The sequence below is a fragment of the Saccopteryx bilineata genome, chromosome X (assembly GCF_036850765.1).
Source record: "Saccopteryx bilineata isolate mSacBil1 chromosome X, mSacBil1_pri_phased_curated, whole genome shotgun sequence".
NCBI classification, from domain to species: Eukaryota; Metazoa; Chordata; class Mammalia; order Chiroptera; family Emballonuridae; genus Saccopteryx; species Saccopteryx bilineata.
Window position 1 is genome coordinate 128,597,376 of NC_089502.1, and position 20,522 is coordinate 128,617,897.

The following is a 20,522-nucleotide window of genomic DNA, read 5'->3' on the forward strand; positions in this document are numbered from 1 at the left end:
GAGAGATTTCAGTGACATTGCATTGTCAGAAAGTTCACGGGCAATGCAATGCAATACAATGATGCATTCATGATAGCAGGTTAGAGGACCCAACATCACTAAATAGTAAAATAGTGATTAATATATTTGAGAAAAAATATACAACTTGGAAGTCTACTGACAGATGGAAAGTTTAGGATGCAGGATTAGATGTGCCCACAGAGAAGCAATGATGGGAGTGGGGGACTGATTTTTTTTTTAAACACATATTTTTTTAATTTTATTTTTTATAGTGACAGAGAGTCAGAGAGAGGGATAGGGACAAACAGGAATGGAGAGAGAGAAGCATCAATTACTAGTTTTTCGTTGCGACACTTAAGTTGTTCATTGATTGCTTTCTCATATGTGCCTTGACCGCGGGCCTTCAGCAGACTGAGAAACCCCTTGCTTGAGCCAGCGTCCTTGGGTCCAAGCTGGTGAGCTTTTGCTCAAACCAGATGAGCCCGTGCTCAAGCTGGCAACCTCGGGGTCTCGAACCTGGGTCCTCCGAATCCCAATCCGATGCTCTATCCACTGCGCCACCGCCTGGTCAGGCTTCTTTTTGTTTTAATGTCTATTTTTTCCATCATTTTCCATTTTTAAAGTCACTTTTTTCAATTTCAGTTGGTATACAATATATTAGTTTCCATTGTGTACCCCAATGATTAGACATTACATAACTAAGGGATCACTCCTATAAATCTCAACCCCATCAGACCCCATGCAGTTATTAGAATATTATTGACTATATTTGTTGTACTTTACATGCCTAATGACTATTCTGTATCAAGCAATTTGCACTTGATCTTAGCCAAAAGGCCTAGAAGCAATTGTAACAACCAACTTGTACTTCTTAGTCAGGACTGATTTTTTGCATGAGATTCTGGGGACTAGGCAATCCCTGGAGTGCTAAGAGCCCAGAAATTAGAATGAGCTTGTCTGCAGTTTGAAGTCTGAGTCTCCCTCTGCTAATTAGCTGTGTGGCTTTGAGTAAGCAGTTATGCGAGCTTGTTTCCTTGTCTGTGAAGTCAAGAACTGAGACTAACTGTGAGGACTAGAGGAGCTAGTGCCCGTCACCGGCCTAACAGAAGGCCGGCCGCACTGGACCACATACATGGTAGTCAGCGTTGCTGCCTGTTTGATTCCATCGGACGTATCTTAGTTTGGAAAGAGAAGAACAACTGCCTGGCTTTGGGCGTCAGTGTCTAACTTCAAATATCTTTGGACCCTGACATGGATTTTTTATATTCTCCAAGAAATCACCACTGGACACAATGTGGTAATCACATGATGTCCTTTATTGACAACGTTCAAGCGTCATGACCTGAGAAGTATTTTTCAGTTCAGTTTGTCGAAATACTTCAGTTTTCCAGCTGGATCTGGGATTATCTGTTAAAAGAAAAAAACAAATTAACCACTTTCAAAGCCAAAGTACATCCTTAGTAGTCTGATAGTAGTTGCCCATCTCTCAACTAAAGATGAGACTGTGAGTGTACCAAATGATACCATGTCTATAGAAAGACTGGGTTTGTCCTACCTACCAATCTCAGCTATCCCAAAAGGCAAATGCTTTGCTAACAAATTAACAGCTGTACTCAGGCGCCCCAGACGGACTTACAGCTCTTCTCTTGGCCACCAGGCTTTCATGGCGTCTTCCGGTCTGATCTAATTAAACCAAACACATTGAGAGACCATGGCTACAGATGTTAATGTATTTCTCAAACCACCTGCTGATGAAGTGTGGGTGTGCCATGACAGCAGCGTGTTGAAATGGAGATTTTGGAGGCCCAGAATGCAACCTCTTCATCTCTACTGCAAAGTTGAAAATACACGCAAGTCCAACACGGGCTGTCACCTTCAGTAACTAGGGAATGAACAAGTAACTGAACAAAGGGAATGCTGCCTCGCAGATCACGGCCCTAGAAACCTGTTAGACTTGCAAAACTTTCCATATAAATCGTCCTCACATTAACTGTTACTTGATAGTTATAAAGTACATTTATTTCTATATAGAAAATCTCTTGTAATCAGCTAATGATAGTTCTATATGCGTTTTCTTTGTACTTGTTCTTCAGTATGACATCAACATTACCTGGTTTCTCAGGCGTCACTAAAAGGAGTATTCTGTCTTTGCCATTTATAATCTCTCTGCATTTAAAGTCAATTTTCAGGTACTTATGGAACAACCAGTTCCTTCACCACCAGTGTGCTGGGCAGTGGGGAACACAGGACCACTGCCACACCCCACCCACCCCCCCGGCACACACAAGCACGTGGGAGACGTGTATACACGACTGTTGTGATGCACTGCACAATACGAGTATGTACAACACGGGCTGGGTGACTCAGAGGCTGAGGTGGCGTTCGGGACTGTCTCAGAGCGGAGGTGGCATTTCAGTTGGTCTTGAAAGAGTAGAATTTAGAGGGGACAGGTGTCCAGGCTCTAGAGAACAGGTGTGAAAGAGCAGGGCTTGTTTGGGGGAAAGGTGTCATGGTCCGCTGGGAGCACTGCGCCTGTGCGTCAGGCCAGTCACAGGGAGGAGGACCCGGGAGAGGCCCGGGGACACAGAATGCAAAGGCTTCAAGGTGGTGCCCCGAGGAGCTGGACTTTGTCCTGTGCGTGCTGGGCAGCCGCTAAGGGGCTCTGGTCTGGAGAATGACGTGACTGGAGAGGAGAGAAACTGAGGTCCAAGAGACAGATCAGACCTGGGCAGTACATGGGGGGGGGCACGGACGGATGGACTGAGGGATATGGAGACAAAACATTCAGCTGTGTTCAGAGACCCGCCACAAAGCCTTTTCTGGCCCTACGCCCCCCCCTCTATTTCTTGAACGTTCACACGTGGTCCCTGCTCTCAGCGCAGAGACCACTGAGACGGAGATGGAGACCAATGGGGTGTGATGCATCAGGCGCTGGGCCCCGCAGCTCCGGGCAGGCCCCAGCCAGAAGGCCTCGTCCACAAAGGCTCTGTAAGGCTCTCAGGCCGGGCCTGCGGCTTCTGATTCACACTTCTGTCTGTAAGCCTCACAATCAGTAACTGCAAATTAACCTATGACTGACTGATCATTTCAAGTATGTAGTGCTCCAAGTCCCCCCACCCCTTTTTTTAAGAGAGAGAGAGAGAGGAGCATCAACTTGTCTCACCTAACTGCGCCACTGACTGCTTCTCACATCGACCAGAGCTAAAATGGGCAACCTTGGGTCCAGCCGATGCCCTGGGGATCAACCCTGGGCTCGAGTTGGTGACCCTGGCACTCCAGGATGACACACTATCCACTGGGCCGCTGGCCAAGGCACTTAAAGTCCCTTTAATGCTCAACTTTAAATCCATCTGACACCCATCAGATCTATGTAGAGGTGAATCAAGTTATATTATAACATGAACTTTGACCCAAAAGGGCAAAGGTGTTAGGCACACCCATCAGAAACTGGTTTAAAATTAGTGAAATGTCACTTTACCTAATATGACTGTGGTTTCGGAGGGAATTTCTACTTCTCATTCATTGGCTGTGGCTAATGGTACTGGCTTTTCTATTTTTTGGTTTGCTAAGGAAGAACATATTAGTCTATATTTTTCTTTTATCCTAAGATGACAGTTTCTTCCTCTAATGCTCTAGTGCAGGCGTCCCCAAACTACGGCCCCGCGGGCTGCATGCGGCCCCCTGAGGCCATTTATCTAGCCCCCCACCGCACTTCCGGAAGGGGCACCTCTTTCACTGGTGGTCAGTGAGAGGAGCACTGTATGTGGCGACCCTCCAACGGTCTGAGGGACAGTGAACTGGCCTCCTGTGTAAAAAGTTTGGGGACTCCTGCTCTAGTGTTTTCCCTAACTCCAGTTTATGTAAAATTCTTGCTTTTTAGAAGATAACATGTTCATTAAAAAATAGTTCAAGCAAGTTTCTGAATGGTATTTTGGCCAGACTCCTTCGGGGTTGTCTATAAATTAGTCTCCCCGTGAAAGAGCGTGCTCGTTCCATTCCTTCCGTGATAAGGGCTCGAGAGTCATTAGCTTCAATGTTAGTTAAGCTAGATTTTTCTCAAGAGCTTTTAACTGTATATAAAAAGGCTATGTTTGTGACTATTTTCTTTTTCTACAATATAGGAAAAAAACCCCAGAAATGATCTCTTAGACCTTTGAATTTCTTTTACCAAGTCTCCATTGTTCCCTTTTGTTGTTGTTCTTTTTAATGGTCTATTTAGCTGGATGTTTGGCTTTAAAATTCACAGCATGGGGTTGCCCCTTCTGCTTTCTCCCGGTTCAATTATCTCTCTACACTACGGGTCAGAGGTCGCCTGTCCTGCGCTGCTCCGAGCACCGCCCCTCTCACCATGTTCCCCTCACGCTGCTCCCCTCACACACTGCGCAGGCGTCAGCACAGCGCCAGGACAGGTCTTCCTAAGGCTGGCATTTGGGTTTGGACCGACATCCCCTTAACAGAAAACTCAGCGGGACTTACTGTTTCACTTCCAGGTTTCCATCCAGCAGGGCAGACTGAAAGGAACAAAAATTGGACAAGACAGTTAGTTCAAAAGCAGAGTTCAGTTCTCTTCAGCAACGCCTGGCTTTCCTTTTTCTGAATGAAAATAAAAATGGAGCCGAGAGTAAGGAGACCGTTTCTGGGCCGCTGGACAGCTCACTCCTGTGAGCTGGGAGCTCGCCTGCTCACACTAGGAATTTCAGCCACCGGGCTAGCTGGCAGGCGCGCTCTTGCTTTGTGCCTGCCAATTACGTTTAGTTACGTTACAACGGGAGAAACCGGAGCGGAGTGCTCCTCTAGGAAAGCTGCAGAGCTTTGGAATCCGTGAACCGAAAGGTCTGCGCATGGCACAAGTCCCCCCAATTTACCTCAACTTACAGCTTATCTGCTGCTTCCTGCAGTACTTTGTACTGATCCCCTGGTTTGCTGTTTGTCAAAAGAGACTTTAAAATCATTCAAAAAGTAGGGTTTCCCTTTGATTTAGAATGCCCCTTGACCCAGCTACTGAGTTAGACATTGGAAAGAAATATGTATGTTCTATTTTAGGAAAATCTGACCTTTCCCATTGATCTTGGAGTGAAAGGTTGAACTCCTAATATATTACTAGTATAATACTGAACAACCCTATTACTGAATTACCTGGAGGAAAAAAGTCTAAAATAAGGTGAGCATACCAATAAAACCTACATTACTAAACAGTGCCAGATTGGCCCAGTTTAAGTTTATAAACATCATTTGAAAAATTGCAGCAGCAGAAACTTCTTTGAGTTTATACAAAAGGACTATGTGAATTCAGTAAGTAGAATATATTCATGATATTTTGTTAAAAGTACTTTAAAAAAGAATTTGATTTACTAAAAAGATCAGCTAATAATCTGAAAACAATCAGATGACTTTGGAACCATCCAAATTACTTACAGGATAAGAAACCAAACTAATTATGATGCTACCTCTTCTCAAACTAAAGTCAAATCGAAGGGCTCTGACCGGATGATACTGCCTCTTCTCAGACTAAGCTCAAAGGCCCCGCCCGGAAGGCAGAGTACCTTCGCCGTGTGTGTCTGTGTACTGGAATGCCTGAACCAAACGCAGTGTCTCATCCACTGATCTGCCCACAGGAAGGTCATTCAGGGTGATCTGTCTTAGGGTCCCTTTGTCATCGATGATGAAGAGGCCTCTGTAAAACACAAGAGTGGGAGAAGCGAGGCCATTGCATCTCAGGTGAGGCGGGTATTTGTTACTGTGAATCCCTGCACCGTCCGCAGAGCAGGATTGTAGTCTAGAACCAACCGCATACTGCCCACCTGCTTGACTGCTACATGCACGCACATCCATACCCACACTTATCTGTTACATCATTTGTGATTATAATTGTTAAATGGTAGCTTTACATTTTTCATTGAATTTATCGGGGTGACAATGGTTAATCAATTATAGGGGTACCATGCTATAACACGTCTCTGTACACTGCATTGTGTGTCCTCCACCCCAAGGCCAGTCTCTTCCATCACCGTTCACCCTCCTGTACCTGCCTCCACCTCCCACCCCCCAGTCACTTCGCAGTTTTCATCTGTCTATGAAATGGAATCTCCACGAGTATAAGGTTTGGGATTTGATGGCACTGTAACGGAAATGATTAAATTACATAGCAGAGTCTTCCTCTCAGTGAAGGGGTGATACATCTTTCTCATCACTGGCTGTTTAGAATATCTTTTTAGTTCCTTTTTCAATGGTAGAAAAAGACAAGGTTACTGATGTAAGTGAAGTTACCTTTCCCTCTAAACCTCTAAATGTGTGACTCACTTCTCTGGCCTGGGGAATAATGAAGTACTTTGACCAAAAAGATCTGTCACTGAGAAAGGGTGGAAATGCAAGAGTTAAAACAGACTAGAGACAACAATTTTCAAAGGACATGATTGTCTATGTATTTAAGTCTCAATATGGATTTCAACCTAATAATATGGATTAGAAAAAGATCTCAGGTACTGGGGCTAATTGCTTGTGTACAAGTATCATAAATGATGAGATTTTTAATAGAAATATATGGAATTATATATCTATTTTATGAAATCTTGCTTCATGATCACATTAAACATTACTAAAAATATGCCTGCTTATCCAACAATACATGTAAACTTTTTTTCTACTGGTTTGAGGTGGGGATGAGAGAGAGAGGAAGAGAGAAGCATCAGCTCGCTGTTTCACTTACTTCCCTTTAGCTGTACACTCACGATCGTTTTGCCTATGTGCCCCGACCAGGGTGGAACCCACACCTCTGGTGTGCTAGGTCAGCGCTTGAGCCACTGAGCCATCCAGCCAAGGCCCTACAGTACGTCTTTTGAACGAGAAACCTGATGTCTGAAATAACTAGGGCTCACTCTCCTTGGACCAGGTCAATTTGCTTAATAGTTCTTCATATGGGTGATGTTCCATGTAGCTGCTCTTACAGTTGAAAATTGTTGTCAATGCTGATCAAGTCCATTCTGAAGTGAACCTGATCTAGAATTCTGAGCTTGCCTCTGTAACATACATCATATGAACACACATCACACAAAAATAAAATAAATGTGCCATTTCTTTGGCAGCAAATTCTAGCTTGTTTTCTGTTTTAATTTTGTGAACTGCTTCCTTGGTAAACTTTGTGACTAAGACAGTTGCCATACTTGGTGTAATATACACATATGTCTCTTCCACGGAGACGAGACAGGTTATTCATATAAAAAATCAGAAATGAACCCTGGCTGGGTAGCTCAGCCGGGGAGAGCATCCTCCTGATACATCAGGGTTGTGGGTTCAATCTCGGTCAGGGCACATACAGGAAATCAACCAATGACTGCATAAGTGAATGGGATAAGACACCAGCGTTTCTTTTTCTCTTCCTCTCTCTCTAAAAATCAATAAAATTTAAAAATGAAACAGAACATTAAAAAAAAAAAGAAACAACCTGTTTAAAAAACAAAAGAAAGAAATTATAAAATGGCAACAGACATCTCAATAACAACCCCAGAAGCTAAAGGCAGCAGGGCACTGCTTTTAAATGTCTGCAGGAAAATGCTTTCAATCTATAATTCCATACCTTGCCAAATCACTAACATGAGAGTAGAATAGAAACATGTCCTGACATGTAAGGTCTCAAACCACTTAGCTTCCAGTGACCTTTTACTAGGAAGCTATGAAGATGTGTGTCACTAAGAAAGGATGAAATAAAGGCAGGCAGGCATGGGAGCCAGAAAGCTGGGGGAAAGCGGGAGGAATTGCTAATGGGTATGAGGCCTGTTTTTGTAATAATGAAAATGTTCTAAAATCCATTGTCATGATGGCTGCAAATCTCTCTGAATCTACTAAGAACAAACTACTCAATTGTATGCTTTATAATGGGTGAGTCATATGGTGTGTGATATATCTCAATAAAGCTGTTATTAAAAACAGGATTATAAAATACACTTTCACATAAACTATTAAAAAAAGAAACGATTAGCATTTAAAATAAATAAACAACATATTACAAAATTAGAGTTGCTTTAAAAAAAATTAGAGTTGCTTTAAGCTAAAATCCCCCCCCCCCCCCAAGAATTCTATTAGCATTTATCAGCACAAGTAAACCAGTGAGAACTGTTGAGTATTTCCTTAGTTTTTCCTACTCCAAAGACACAGGTTCGCTAAATTCTATGATACTTGTATTTAGGAAACCATTACTGGGGTCAGTGTGGAGAAGAGGAAAAATGGAGAAGGAGTTTGGGAGCCGGGTTCAAGTCTGCACTCTGCCATTACCTAGTTATGTATCTCTGGCTAAGGTCATAGAATTCTATGAATCTGCTTATAGGTAAAATGCCAGGGTTGGTCCACGTACTCTTCCAGCTCTAACAGTCTATGACAATCACCTAGTTTAGTAGGGCACTCACTGATTACTTTAAAGAGCGTCTACAACATTTTTGCAAATAGAACAAGTGCTATTTCTTGGTGAAACCTAGTATCTTCTAACTACATTTCAAGGAGGGTTACAAATATATCTGGATTGGTCATAACGTCAAGCCACTGAGAAGTACCTAAGAGTATGGCCTGAGTCTTCTAGATAAACACCGTAGTCCTTTGAGATCTGATGGGTCAAATCAGAAAGAAGTGGAATCTTTATTGGCCCAAGTCCTCCTTGTCTTCGAGGGGTATTAATCCTGTAACAAATAGAACATTTACCTCTCAGGTTAAATAGTATATATCCAAACAGCACTCTTTCTCCGCATGTGCACACACATGAACAAGCAATACACCCATTCTTTCCCTAAAAAAAATAAAAGGGCTAGCCTGACTGGAGGTGGCACAGTGGATGAGTCATCACCCTGGGACACTGAGGTCCCAGGTTCGAAACCCCGAGCTCGCCAGCTTGAGTGCGGGCTCATCTGGTCTGAGCACAGACTTACCAGCTTGAGCACAGGGTCACCGGTTTGAGTATGGGATCGCTGAAATGATCCCAGGTGCTGGCTTGAGCCCTAAGGTTGTTGGGCTTGGAGCCCAAAGGTCACTCACTTGAAGCTCAAGGTTGCTGGCTTGACCAAGGGGCCTCTGGCTCAGCTGGAGCCCCCCGGTCAAGGCATGTAGGAGAAGCAATCATTGAACAACTAAAGTGACGCAACTATGAGATGCTGCTTCTTATCCCTCCCCCCCCCTCTTGCTAAAACAAACAAACAATTATAACTCAGGCTAATATACATCCTATTTCTTTGCCCTTCCCTCCATTCAACAATATATTCATATCCTGTAAACACAAAATATGGAGAAATGCATCACATTTTAAATGTATAGACATACTCTATTTTACTAATCTCTACTAACAGACATTGAAGCTGTTTCCTTTTTTTTTCTTTTATAAAAACTGCTGGAAACATCCTTGTATTCTTAACATTGTACACTTTTCTGATTAATTCCTAGAAGTAGACTGTATGGATAATGGATATGCATTGACATAAGTATAACCTTAGAATTGTGATCATAAGACAATTCCTTGAGAAACATGCAGAATATAATTGGATATTTTAATATTCTGAGACAAAGAAATGCAAAGTCCACTTGCAGCAGCACAGGAAATTAGCTATAATCTCAGACATGCCAGTCTTCAGATCTAAGTAGTTAAGTTGAAACCAAGGGACGTGGGCTGGTACCCCAAGTGGAAGGCACTGACGTAGCAGCTAGAAAACAAATACTGCTCCACATGTCTGCAGCCTGAGTTCTGACATCAGTAGAAATCTGGTTGATATGAAACCTATTCAGCTGAGAATGTATCCCCCAAATTTCCCTGGGAAAGCAATCCCAAAGTATTGGGGATGACATAAACTTTGTCCTTTAGTGGATTTGTGTTTTAATCCTATGGAAGTTTAGAATCACTAGAGAAGTGATAAAGCAAGTTAAACCCATAGTTTTACTATTTTTATATTGAAAAACAAGTACATATTTGTATGTTGTTATTTATACCGTTTAAGAGAATTTGGCATATTAGAATAACATGTTTACTTTGTGATTCCAATTTAAAATGTGTAAGCTGAAATTTTCCTCAGTGTATAAAAAGTAAAGAAACATTTTAAAGGACTTAAGACATACCATGTTTATTTATTAGCTTTGCAAGAATTACTTAAGTTCTTGAGAGGGTGTGTCTGAAAACTGAGATACTTCAAGGAAATCAAATAAAATATAAAACTGCATTTTAAAATACTTAAGAGACTTAATTATTACTTAAGGGAATGTCGAATGAGTTTAAATTGTAGCTCCTGAACCAATTAAACATTTAGTTTTCTGTACATATACATATATTCATACCTGTAATTGTCAATGGAGGAAAACTTGTTTTGAATTTGTTACTTTAATGTTAAGTTTTAAAACCAATATAATTCTGGGCCCTGGCCGGTTGGCTCAGCGGTAGAGCGTCGGCCTAGCGTGCGGAGGACCGGGTTCGATTCCCGGCCAGGGCACACAGGAGAAGCGCCCATTTGCTTCTCCACCCCTCCGCCGTGCTTTCCTCTCTGTCTCTCTCTTCCCCTCCCGCAGCCAAGGCTCCATTGGAGCAAAGATGGCCCGGGCGCTGGGGATGGCTCTGTGGCCTCTGCCTCAGGCGCTAGAATGGCTCTGGTCGCAATATGGCAACGCCCAGGATGGGCAGAGCATCGCCCCCTGGTGGGCAGAGCGTGGCCCCTGGTGGGCGTGCCGGGTGGATCCCGGTCGGGCGCATGCGGGAGTCTGTCTGACTCTCTCTCCCTGTTTCCAGCTTCAGGAAAATGGAAAGAAAAAAAAAAAAAAAGAAAAAAAAACACCCCAATATAATTCTGAACAGTCTCTATCGTGCATAAAATTTTGTGCACAGAATTGTCGACATGATTAAAAACTGCCACCAACACGCACACTTCAAATTCTGGAATGTGTTGCCTAACATCTCCCAGAAAGGCTGACCCAACTGTGTGTATGTGCACTGTTTCTCCCTCCATCGTCATTAGTGCGTGGAATTTTTTAGTATTTGAAATTTTGGTCAATCAGACAGGGAAAAAAGGGCACCCCTTGTCATTTTAACGTGCAATTCTTTGCAATTAATTAGGTGTGTAATTAATTAAAAATTATTTCTAAAATTACTTTAAAAGTCATTGCTTCTTGAAAAGTAATTATAAAGGCTATTTTGAGTTTGGTTTAATACTAGACAAGTGTGTAACCGAGAAATGGTATTTTAAAGATTTCTTTTCCCCTCAGATTAAGGTTACCCAAAATTTGTCATAATAAAGTCATCTTATGATTCAGTAGTTCTTTGCTGTGGATAGTACATTTTTTGCATTGAACTCTTCTCCAAATTTGAAATGTCCTATAAAATCCTTAGGCATTTTTATGTAACTTTATTGAACCAGCAGTTCTCAGACAAATCTCCTGAACTGTCTGATAAATAACTATATTCCTATCCTGTTCAAGTTGTCTACCTGTAATTTAAAAGTGAATCCATTCTCTGCCCCACAAATGTAAGTGTGAGATACCTACCAGGCCAGATGGGTAAACTGTGAGTCCACAGAGCATGCTACCACTTCGGTGTTTATGGATCTGAACTCCTCAATTCTGTCGCCAAAGGCAATAATTTCAGTTGGACACACGAAAGTGCTGAAAGGAAAAAAATATACTCAGTATTCCCCAAATACGCATATACCTGAACTTTCAAATAAGTCTGTACAGACATATTTAGTATATGAAAATGCACACCAAGAACAATTTATATGCGAACCTTCTCAAGATTGAATAGTCTAAAATGCTCTACAGCTTTCAATGAACCTCTACAAACCTTACATCCTTTCGTCATTTTTTACATTCCTGTACCAGCCTTATGAGCTAGATGCATCTCGCTCTATTCTGGAGATGAGAAAATGCCCTCCCATCCCCCCCTTTCTTGATAAGATCCTATAGTCAGAAGGGAATGATTAGAAACTATTACCTTAGTATTTTTTCTTTTAAAATTTTATTTAGAAAATCCTTAGTATTCTTCAAACTGCGGTAGGAATTGCTTAAGCCAATTTACTGAGTTCCAACCGGCATTTTAAAACAGTGAAATAGAAAATATGAGATTATATGATGCAGAGTGACGGTAAGTTATGAAACATATACACAAGTGCATATGTATTTGCGTGTTCAGGAGAGATACTAAAACTATTTAACCACCTTAACTCACAGCGGGCTTTAGCGTTGCAGGTTTCGGAGAGGGTCTAGGTGTGTGGGGGGGCAACGTGGCTATTTACCACGTGGTGTGGAAGGTTCTCAGTGCTTCAGTCGATCGTGGCTGTACTGGTGCGTACGGATGGAAGTGACCCTGTATGTATGTGTCAGTGTATTGGGCAGCAGTGAAAATTTTCTTTTCTATTGTGTGTTATGGTCAAGAAGGTTTGAAGATGTAGATTTAGGGACAAGTGCTACCACATCCCAACATAGGCTTTTCAAATGTTTCTGTCGTTCAAGTGGAGGACTGTCTTGCACAAGCAGAAAGTTCTAATCTAGATTACATCCCTGGAACCTGGGCTATAAGACGAAGTTTTAGTGTTTTCCAAAAGGTAGGGATGGCCAGCCCCCGCCTTCCTTCCTGATATCCCAAGAAATGCTATCAAGAGCCTGACCAGGTGGCGGCGCAGTGGATAGAGCGTCAGACTGGGACGTGGGGGACCCAGGTTCAAAAGCCCGAGTTTGCTGGCTTGAGCGCGGGGTCACCAGCTTGAGCGTAGGATAATAGACATGACCCCATGGTTGCTGACTTGAGCCCCAAGATCTCTGGCTTGAATCTCAAGGTCATTGCTTTGAGCAAGGGGTCAAAGGGGTCACTCTGTCTGCCGTAGACCCCCCCCCCATCAAGGCACATATGAGAAAGCAATCAGTGAACAACTAAGGAGCTGCAACGAAGAATTGATGCTTCTCATCTCTCTCCCTTCCTGCCTGTCTGTCCCAATATGTCCCTCTCTTTGTCTCTCTCTCTGTCTCTGACACACACACACGCACACACACACACATGCACACGCGCACACACACACACACACACACACACAGAAATGCAATCTAGAGACACACTGCCCAGTTTCTTAGTGAAGACAGAGAAGGAGGTCTTCTGGCAGAAAATTGAACGGTTATATTTGTGACTTTCATCCCTGTAGAGTTGGTAAATGCCTGAGAATTCCTCCTCCTTTAACCAGGCCCAGTCCAGGGTTACACAGAAATAATAGAAAGATGCCACGTTAGCTCCTTGTCACAGAAGGCCATTGCTAACACCATGCATAATTAGATATGCCTTATTCATTACAGAGTTTGAAATAACACGGGAGAAACAAAGCATATGTCTGCTACGTTAGACTAATCTCAAAATGCAGGTTTAGTGTCATATATATTTTATATGTTTTAACTTTTTGGTTTTATAACATGAATTTAGAAGACCTATAATTTTAATATACTAAATTTTCAACTTCTGTTTTCTACTGGAAATGAAAGTATATTATACATTTTCAGTAGTCAAGCTAATTTTTTTTTTGTATTTTTCTGAAGCTGGAAACGGGGAGAGATAGTCAGACAGACTCCCGCATGCGCCCAACCGGGATCCACCCGGCACGCCCACCAGGGGCAACGCTCTGCCCACCAGGGGGCGATGCTCTGCCCCTCCTGGGCGTCACTCTGTTGCGACCAGAGCCACTCTAGCGCCTGGGGTAGAGGCCAAGGAGCCATCCCCAGCGCCCGGGCCATCTTGCTCCAATGGAGCCTCGGCTGCGGGAGGGGAACAGAGAGACAGAGAGGAAGGAGAAGGGGAGGGGTGGAGGAACAGATGGGTACTTCTCCTGTGTGCCCTGCCGGGAATCAAACCTGGGACTTCTGCACGCCAGGCTGATGCTCAGTAGTCAAGCTAATTTAAAAGATTATATATTATGTAGATTCGTGACTTCTTTTAGTCTCAATGTACTGATTTTTATGAGATTTCTTCCTATATATTTGGATAGACTAGGGGTCAGCAAACTTTAAGCCACAGGCCAAATCTAGCCCATCTTTTTTTGTAAATGGAACGTGCATTCATTTATGGATTGTGTAAGGCAGTTTTTGTGTTATGATCGCACAGTGCAGTAGTTGGAATAAAGATCACAGGCTTAAGATTGAAATATTTACTTACTATCTGGCCCTGTGTAGAAAAAGTTTGCCAACTCCTGGCCTAGAGACAACTCACAGAAATGAGTTTAAGTATGTCCCACCTGCAAGTTTCCATCTTATTTACATAGTTCTAGATTAGTCCTAACAGAAAAAGAACTTTAATATACAGTGACAACGATAGAAGAATCTTCTTACTTTTTTTTTTTTCAGAGACAGAGAGAGAGTCAGAGAGAGGGATAGACAGGGACAGACAGAGAGGAACGGAGAGATGAGAAGCATCAATCATTAGTTTTTCGTTGCGTGTTGCGACTTCTTAGTTGTTCATTGATTGCTTTCTCATATGTGCCTTGACTGCGGGCCTTCAGCAGACCGAGTAACCCCTTGCTGGAGCCAGTGACCCTAGGTCCAAGCTAGTGAGCTTTTGCTCAAGCCAGATGAGTCTGCGCGAGCTCGGGGTCTCAAACCTGGGTCCTTCCACATCCCAGTCCAATGCTCTATCCACTGTGCCACCGCCTGGTCAGGCGAATCTTCTTACTTTTGTAACCAAAACAAATATTCAAATAGAAAAAAGATAAAAGTTGGGGTAGCTCGCTTTTTGCTTTCATGGAATTTGAAAAACACTCCAAATAAAATTAAATCCTCGATGTGACTAAAGTTGTAAGAGCCTTTGAGTCACCTTTTTTTTTTTTTTTTTTTTGTACTTTTCTGAAGCTAGAAACGGGGAGAGACAGTCAGACAGACTCCCGCATGCGCCTGACCGGGATCCACCCAGCACGCCCACCAGGGGCGACGCTCTACCCACCAGGGGGCGACGCTCTGCCCACCAGGGGGCGGTGCTCTGCCCCCCCCCCCGGGCGTCACTCTGCCGTGACCAGAGCCACTTTAGCGCCTGGGGCAGAGGCCAAGGAGCCATCCCCAGCGCCCGGGCCATCTTTGCTCCAATGGAGCCTCGGCTGCGGGAGGGTAAGAGAGAAACAGAGAGGAAGGAGAGGGGGAAGGGTGGAGAAGCAGATGGACGCCTCTCCTGTGTGCCCTGGCCGGGAATCAAACCCGGGACTTCTGCACGCCAGGCCGATGCTCTACCACTGAGCCAACCGGCCAGGGCCTGAGTCACCTTTTTGACTATCTACAAGAGTGCCCACTGTCACAGAATTGAAGAGCAAAAACTTCCACAATAACCGTAATTTACATCAGTAGTTGTTATTCATTAAGCATATGCAGTATTTTCAGGCACATGTTCAAATCACAGGGAGGCAACAGATGCAGCAAAGAATAAAAATAGTAAAACCATAGTTAAATGGCATCACCAGAGAGAAGGGCTTGTTAATTTTCTATCTGACAGGGAGACATTAAATAGATTTGTGGTGGAAGGCTTGCTCTTAAATGCTAAAATATTGTCAGCCCATTTTCTCGCCTTAGTAGGTATAGCTTACTGAATGTAATTGTATTCTTTCTCTAATGGTTGTTATAACACAGTCATGTAGTTCTAAGTGTAAAGTATTGGGGTCAGTGCGTTATGAATCTGAAATACGTGGTAGACATTACCTTCTTGGAAAAATTCTTCATCTCAGTTTGCCTCTGGAGAACCAGGAGCTAAATAACATATTTCTAGCTATCAATAAGAACTAAGGTTTTACTAGCTGCTATGTACATGTATTACTTACAAATCAAGTGGGTAGAAGAAAAACACCAGGTATTTTCCACGGTAATCAGTTAACTTGAGCTCCTTAAACTCTCCATTTATCACGGCTGTTCCTTCCCAGTAAGGCGCTGGCTTGGAAACTAAGAAAGAAAAATACAGGCTGTTTCGTAACACTGATAATGTTGGTGGGATGACAGGACAGCTTTAGGAAAGTACTAAAAACCAAGGCTTCTAGACCTTTGGAAATCTTTAGCAGTCTGGTGAAGCTTACAGACTTCCCAGAATAGTGTTATTGAATGTATAAAACATATAATTACAAAATAAGCAATTATATTGGAAATATAATTAAATAAAGGAAATCCAATAATCAAAATACAAAAACCATATTGGTGATGTAGTAATAATACATGTGCCCTTTGTTAGTTTTTATTTTATTGATTAGACAGGCAGGGAGAGAGAGAGAGAAAGAGAGAGAGAGAGAGAGAGAGAGAGAGAGAGAGAGAGAGATATGGGAACATCGATCTCCTCCTGTATGTGCCCTGACCGGGATCGAATCGGCAACCTCTTTGCTTCAAGATGAAGCTTCAGCCAACTGAGCCATCTGGTCAGGGAACATGTACCCTTTTATTGACACTTTAAAAATGCAGGATCTACCAGTGATCTCATAACTCCCCAAAATAGTGAAGACTGTAAAGGGGGTTTCAGTATACCTGCAACAACCAACAACCACACACTGTGATAGGAAAATATCTGTTGGCCTATTGGCAATAGGTACAAGCAAGTACTGCTGAAGCTAATGTGGTCTGTTGCTGACATTTATAGTGGGAAGGAATGCTCAATTTCAGCTGGAGGTTAGTGACAATACTTTTTTTCTATTCATGCTCATAGCCCCCCCCCCCATTCCATCTCTGCACTAGACCCTATTGGATACTTCACTGTAGCCCTTCCAAGTTGAACAACTTCCTACATTTCAAATAATTATTATTAGATACTCCTTTCCCTCAGGGCAGTCTTTCAGATGTACTAATTTGAACATCTGTGTGGTTTTTCACATCCTCCTGGAGGACCTGCTGCAGCACTCAGGTAGGTAATTTGCAAACACTCCATAAGTGCAAAATCCCAGCCGGTGGGATTATTTTCCAGAGGATTTTGAAAGAAGAGAGCCCCTTACAGGTTTCCAGTGACCTGATGGAAATAGTAGCTAGCGTTGCGATTTTGTAAGGGCAGGCTGCAATTCTAGCCGACACGCTTTGATAATAATATAACTTGATCTTTTATTACATTCAAATGGCACTTACACTTTCAGAACCATTACCTATATTGAAGTCAATACTTGCTTCCAAGTTTCACTAGGGTTCCTAGAAAGTATGGCTTATAATGGCCAGCATTTATTATATTTTGTATAACAGCCAGCATTTATGGTCACTCTGAAAAGAGACACACACACTTAAGGTAAATTTCTCTGTGAAGTTAACATAGAACATGTGACTACTTATCTTGAGTCAGCAGCCTACTTCATATAAATATCCTGATCTGATTAGGTAAAGGCCAGGAGGGAGAATTACATAGTATGCTTTATATACATTACTGAAAATGCTACTCAAGCGGCTAAATTAATGGGCTACACTAAATACATGTGTGGTTAGAACTATAAGGATCTGTCACAATGACAATCCTTAATGATTTTAGCATATTGGGAAAACCAAATCTGAGAAATAAATTTTGTTCTCAAAATTCTGACTTTGAAAATTTTGGGTCCTTGATTTAACAATTGCAGTGTCAGTTCAAAGAAAAAACTGTCATCAATTAATAAAACAAAAAAGAATGCAGTTACTTGGCTAAGATCTATAAATGAAATTCCCAAAGCAACCCCTTTCATCTATTAAAATCTTGAATATAAATCATACAACAAAGATTCTGGCAACGGTAAAGAATAATTAAAGCTCCCTTTCCCATAACTCCATTAATTTAACTACCGTTAACATTTTGATGTCTTTCCTTCCAGTCTTTTTTTTTAAAACACAATTTTGGATCATTATTACACCATTTAAAAAAGGCAACAGTAAATCATAAATAGTTTTTATGTTAATAAAAATTATTTGGAAAAAACAATACAAAAATTATTTGGCCCTGGCTACATAGCTTGGTCAGTTAGAGCATCGTCCTGATACCCAAAGGGTGCCAGGTCGGATCCCTGGTCAGGGCACATAGAGAAACAGATCGATGTTTCTGTCTTTCTAAAATCAATAAAATGAATTAAAAAATTATTTGAAGGTATGATTTTTTTTCTTTAACAGAGACAGAGAGAGTCAGAGAGAGGGATAGACAGGGACAGACAGGAACCGAGAGATAAGAAGCATCAATCATTAGTTTTTCCTTGCGCATTGCGACATCTTAGTTGTTCATTGATTGCTTTCTCATATGTGCCTTGACCGCGGGCCTTTAGCAGACCGAGTAACCCCTTGCTCGAGCCAGTGACCTTGGGTCCAAGTTGGTGAGCTTTTGCTCAAACCAGATGAGCCTGCACTCAAGCTGGCGACCTCAGGGTCGGCAGCATCCCAGTCCGACGCTCTATCCACTGCGCCACTGCCTGGTCAGGCTGAAGGTATGATCTTAATGATTCTATAATATTCAATTTTATGAATAAAAGCCCTGCTATCTTTAATTCTAGGTAAGCCTAAGCCGACATGTGACGGAGATGAAGCAAATACCTAAAATTTGAAAGAGCTTTCTGGTAAAGGGAAATAAATCTATGACTACATTTTTTGCTTTTACGAGCAGGCTTAAATGGGATTTGTTTCTTATGGGAAATATATATAAAGCCAGTAAACACTCAACTGGCTAACATATTTCAAAATATCTTCCCAGGCAAGTAAAACTAATGGCACTTTGAAATACTGAGATTTTAAAAGTGCAAGACTGGCTTTTTAAGAAACAAAACCCAAAAGTCATTAAATTGGGTAGGAAAGAACTGCAAATGTTTAAGAAGGCAAACATTTTGTTTTCATTTATTACTCCCACTCCATTCTAAGACATAACAGCATTCCACTTAACACTGAGGATTCATAATTGTGATGGTTACTTTTTTCACTGAATATGGGCACAGAACATTCTGTAACTGAACCACAAAAGCCAAATACATATCTTTAGAATGCCAAGTGGTCTGTAAGAAAAGGTTAATTAAAAGCAAGCAAGGGACAGTCTTTATTCTTTAATCCCTAGCCACTTCTTTCTGGCTAACCTGAAGATCTAGATGCAGCATGCCACAACTTTCTCAGTATCTCAGTCTGACGTGTCCTTCCTGAAAGTAGCCATTACCTGTGTACACTGGACAGAAATGCAAATAACCAAAAGCCAAATTGGCAGGACACAAATTTGCCATGAGGTTTATCATCAACCAGAATACATTACTTCCAACCTCCTTTTTCTTCTTTTCCCTACAAAGAGCCTCCAAAGTACAGCCTGTAATAAGTTCTTTATTTCTAAGAGACACAAAGAAAACTCATTAATTATATAGATTTGGGGGAAGGGCTTTTAATAGCCTTGTTTATAAGATGGGAAATAAAAGGAAAAAAAAGATGAAATGTTTGCTTTCCTGAACACTTTGTTAAGCCACTTTTCTGTCTAATCAAACTTTCTATGATTCATTCTTCAACCTAACGTATTCTTCCCTGAAATAGTATTTGGAAACAGACACAATGTGCTGCAGCCACTTAGCGATGTTTGAGGAAGTGTTTCACTTTGCACAACATCCTCTGATGCCTGCAAATCCGGGACCAGGGCCACCTTCTTACACTTTTCTGCGGCTTTTGGGGTAACCACTACTTCCAAAATCTGTTTAGTGGAAACCATTCCTTCCGCACAGCTGGAACCGCTCCCCCACCGCCCCGAAAAGAGCCAGGCCCGCCCCGGGACGGGAGGCAGCGCAGGGGCGCCGCCCAAGCCGGGCTGCGGGGCAGCCGCCGGAGGCAGGGCACGCGTGGCTCCCGGCCCTCCCCGTTTCCCGCCTCCCTCTGCCACCCGTCAAGCCCCCTTGGCGGGCACCACCTACTCTTGGCTTTGCTGAGGTGCAGGGAGTGGTCGGCGACCGAAACTCGGGACGCGTCCCCAGGGTACACTTGTCCCCCCGCGTAGAAGTGGCACTCCTCTTCACGGGTTCGGGGCCTCTCCTCTGCCTCGGAGCCCCGCAGAGCCCGGGCTGGCAGCACGAACAGCAGCAGGGGCAGCAGCAGCCTGAGGCTCCGGCTGGGGGCTGGCGTCGTCGCGGCTGACAGCGGCCGCGGCGCCTCCATGACCACGCGAGCGCAGAGCGCAGAGCGCAGACACACGTCCCTGGCCGCGCGCGCTACTTCTCCCGCCGCCTGGCAGCTACAACCGCGCGCCGGGTACCCCCGCGAGCCCGGGCGCGGCCTCGCGAGACCTGCTCCGCCTTCCCACTCCCCCGCCCCTGCTCCTCGGTTCCTCGCTCCGCGGACCACCCCTCCCACCAAGGCCCGCCACGTGGCCTGCTCGCCCCCTGCCGGCTTTTGCGCCTGCGCCTAGGGGCGGGCAGAGCCGGGCGCTCAGCCCAGCTGCGAAAGCCGCTTGCTGTCATGGCCAGCGAGTGGCCTCACGCGCTCCTGTCCTCTGCACTGTTTCCACAGTCACCTCTTTCACAAAGTCTGAACCCCAGACACCATCCCACTTACCAAACTGAAACTAGCCTATCTGCCTTTGAACCCCCTGCATTTAATACTTATAATAGTTTTTTTCGTGATCT

General features: G+C 43.3%; 1 protein-coding gene across 2 annotated transcripts; it reads right to left on the reverse strand.

The window, feature by feature from the left end:
* Nucleotides 1-1,295: 1,295 nt before the first annotated feature.
* PRDX4 (peroxiredoxin 4) lies at nt 1,296-20,266 on the reverse strand. 2 transcript variants are annotated; one of them, XM_066249707.1, is made up of 8 exons: nt 19,815-20,188; nt 15,786-15,903; nt 11,500-11,616; nt 8,544-8,666; nt 5,544-5,674; nt 4,477-4,511; nt 1,637-1,683; nt 1,296-1,407 (listed from the first exon to the last, which is right to left on the reverse strand). In XM_066249707.1, the coding sequence occupies exons 1-8, from the start codon at nt 20,053-20,055 to the stop codon at nt 1,404-1,406; spliced, it is 816 nt and encodes a 271-aa protein (XP_066105804.1). In that variant the 5' UTR covers nt 20,056-20,188; the 3' UTR covers nt 1,296-1,403. The 2 variants fall into 2 exon arrangements, with proteins under 2 accessions (XP_066105804.1, XP_066105805.1); XM_066249708.1 differs by lacking the exon at nt 1,637-1,683 and having other exon boundaries at nt 19,815-20,266.
* Between the last annotated feature and the right edge of the window lie 256 nt (nt 20,267-20,522).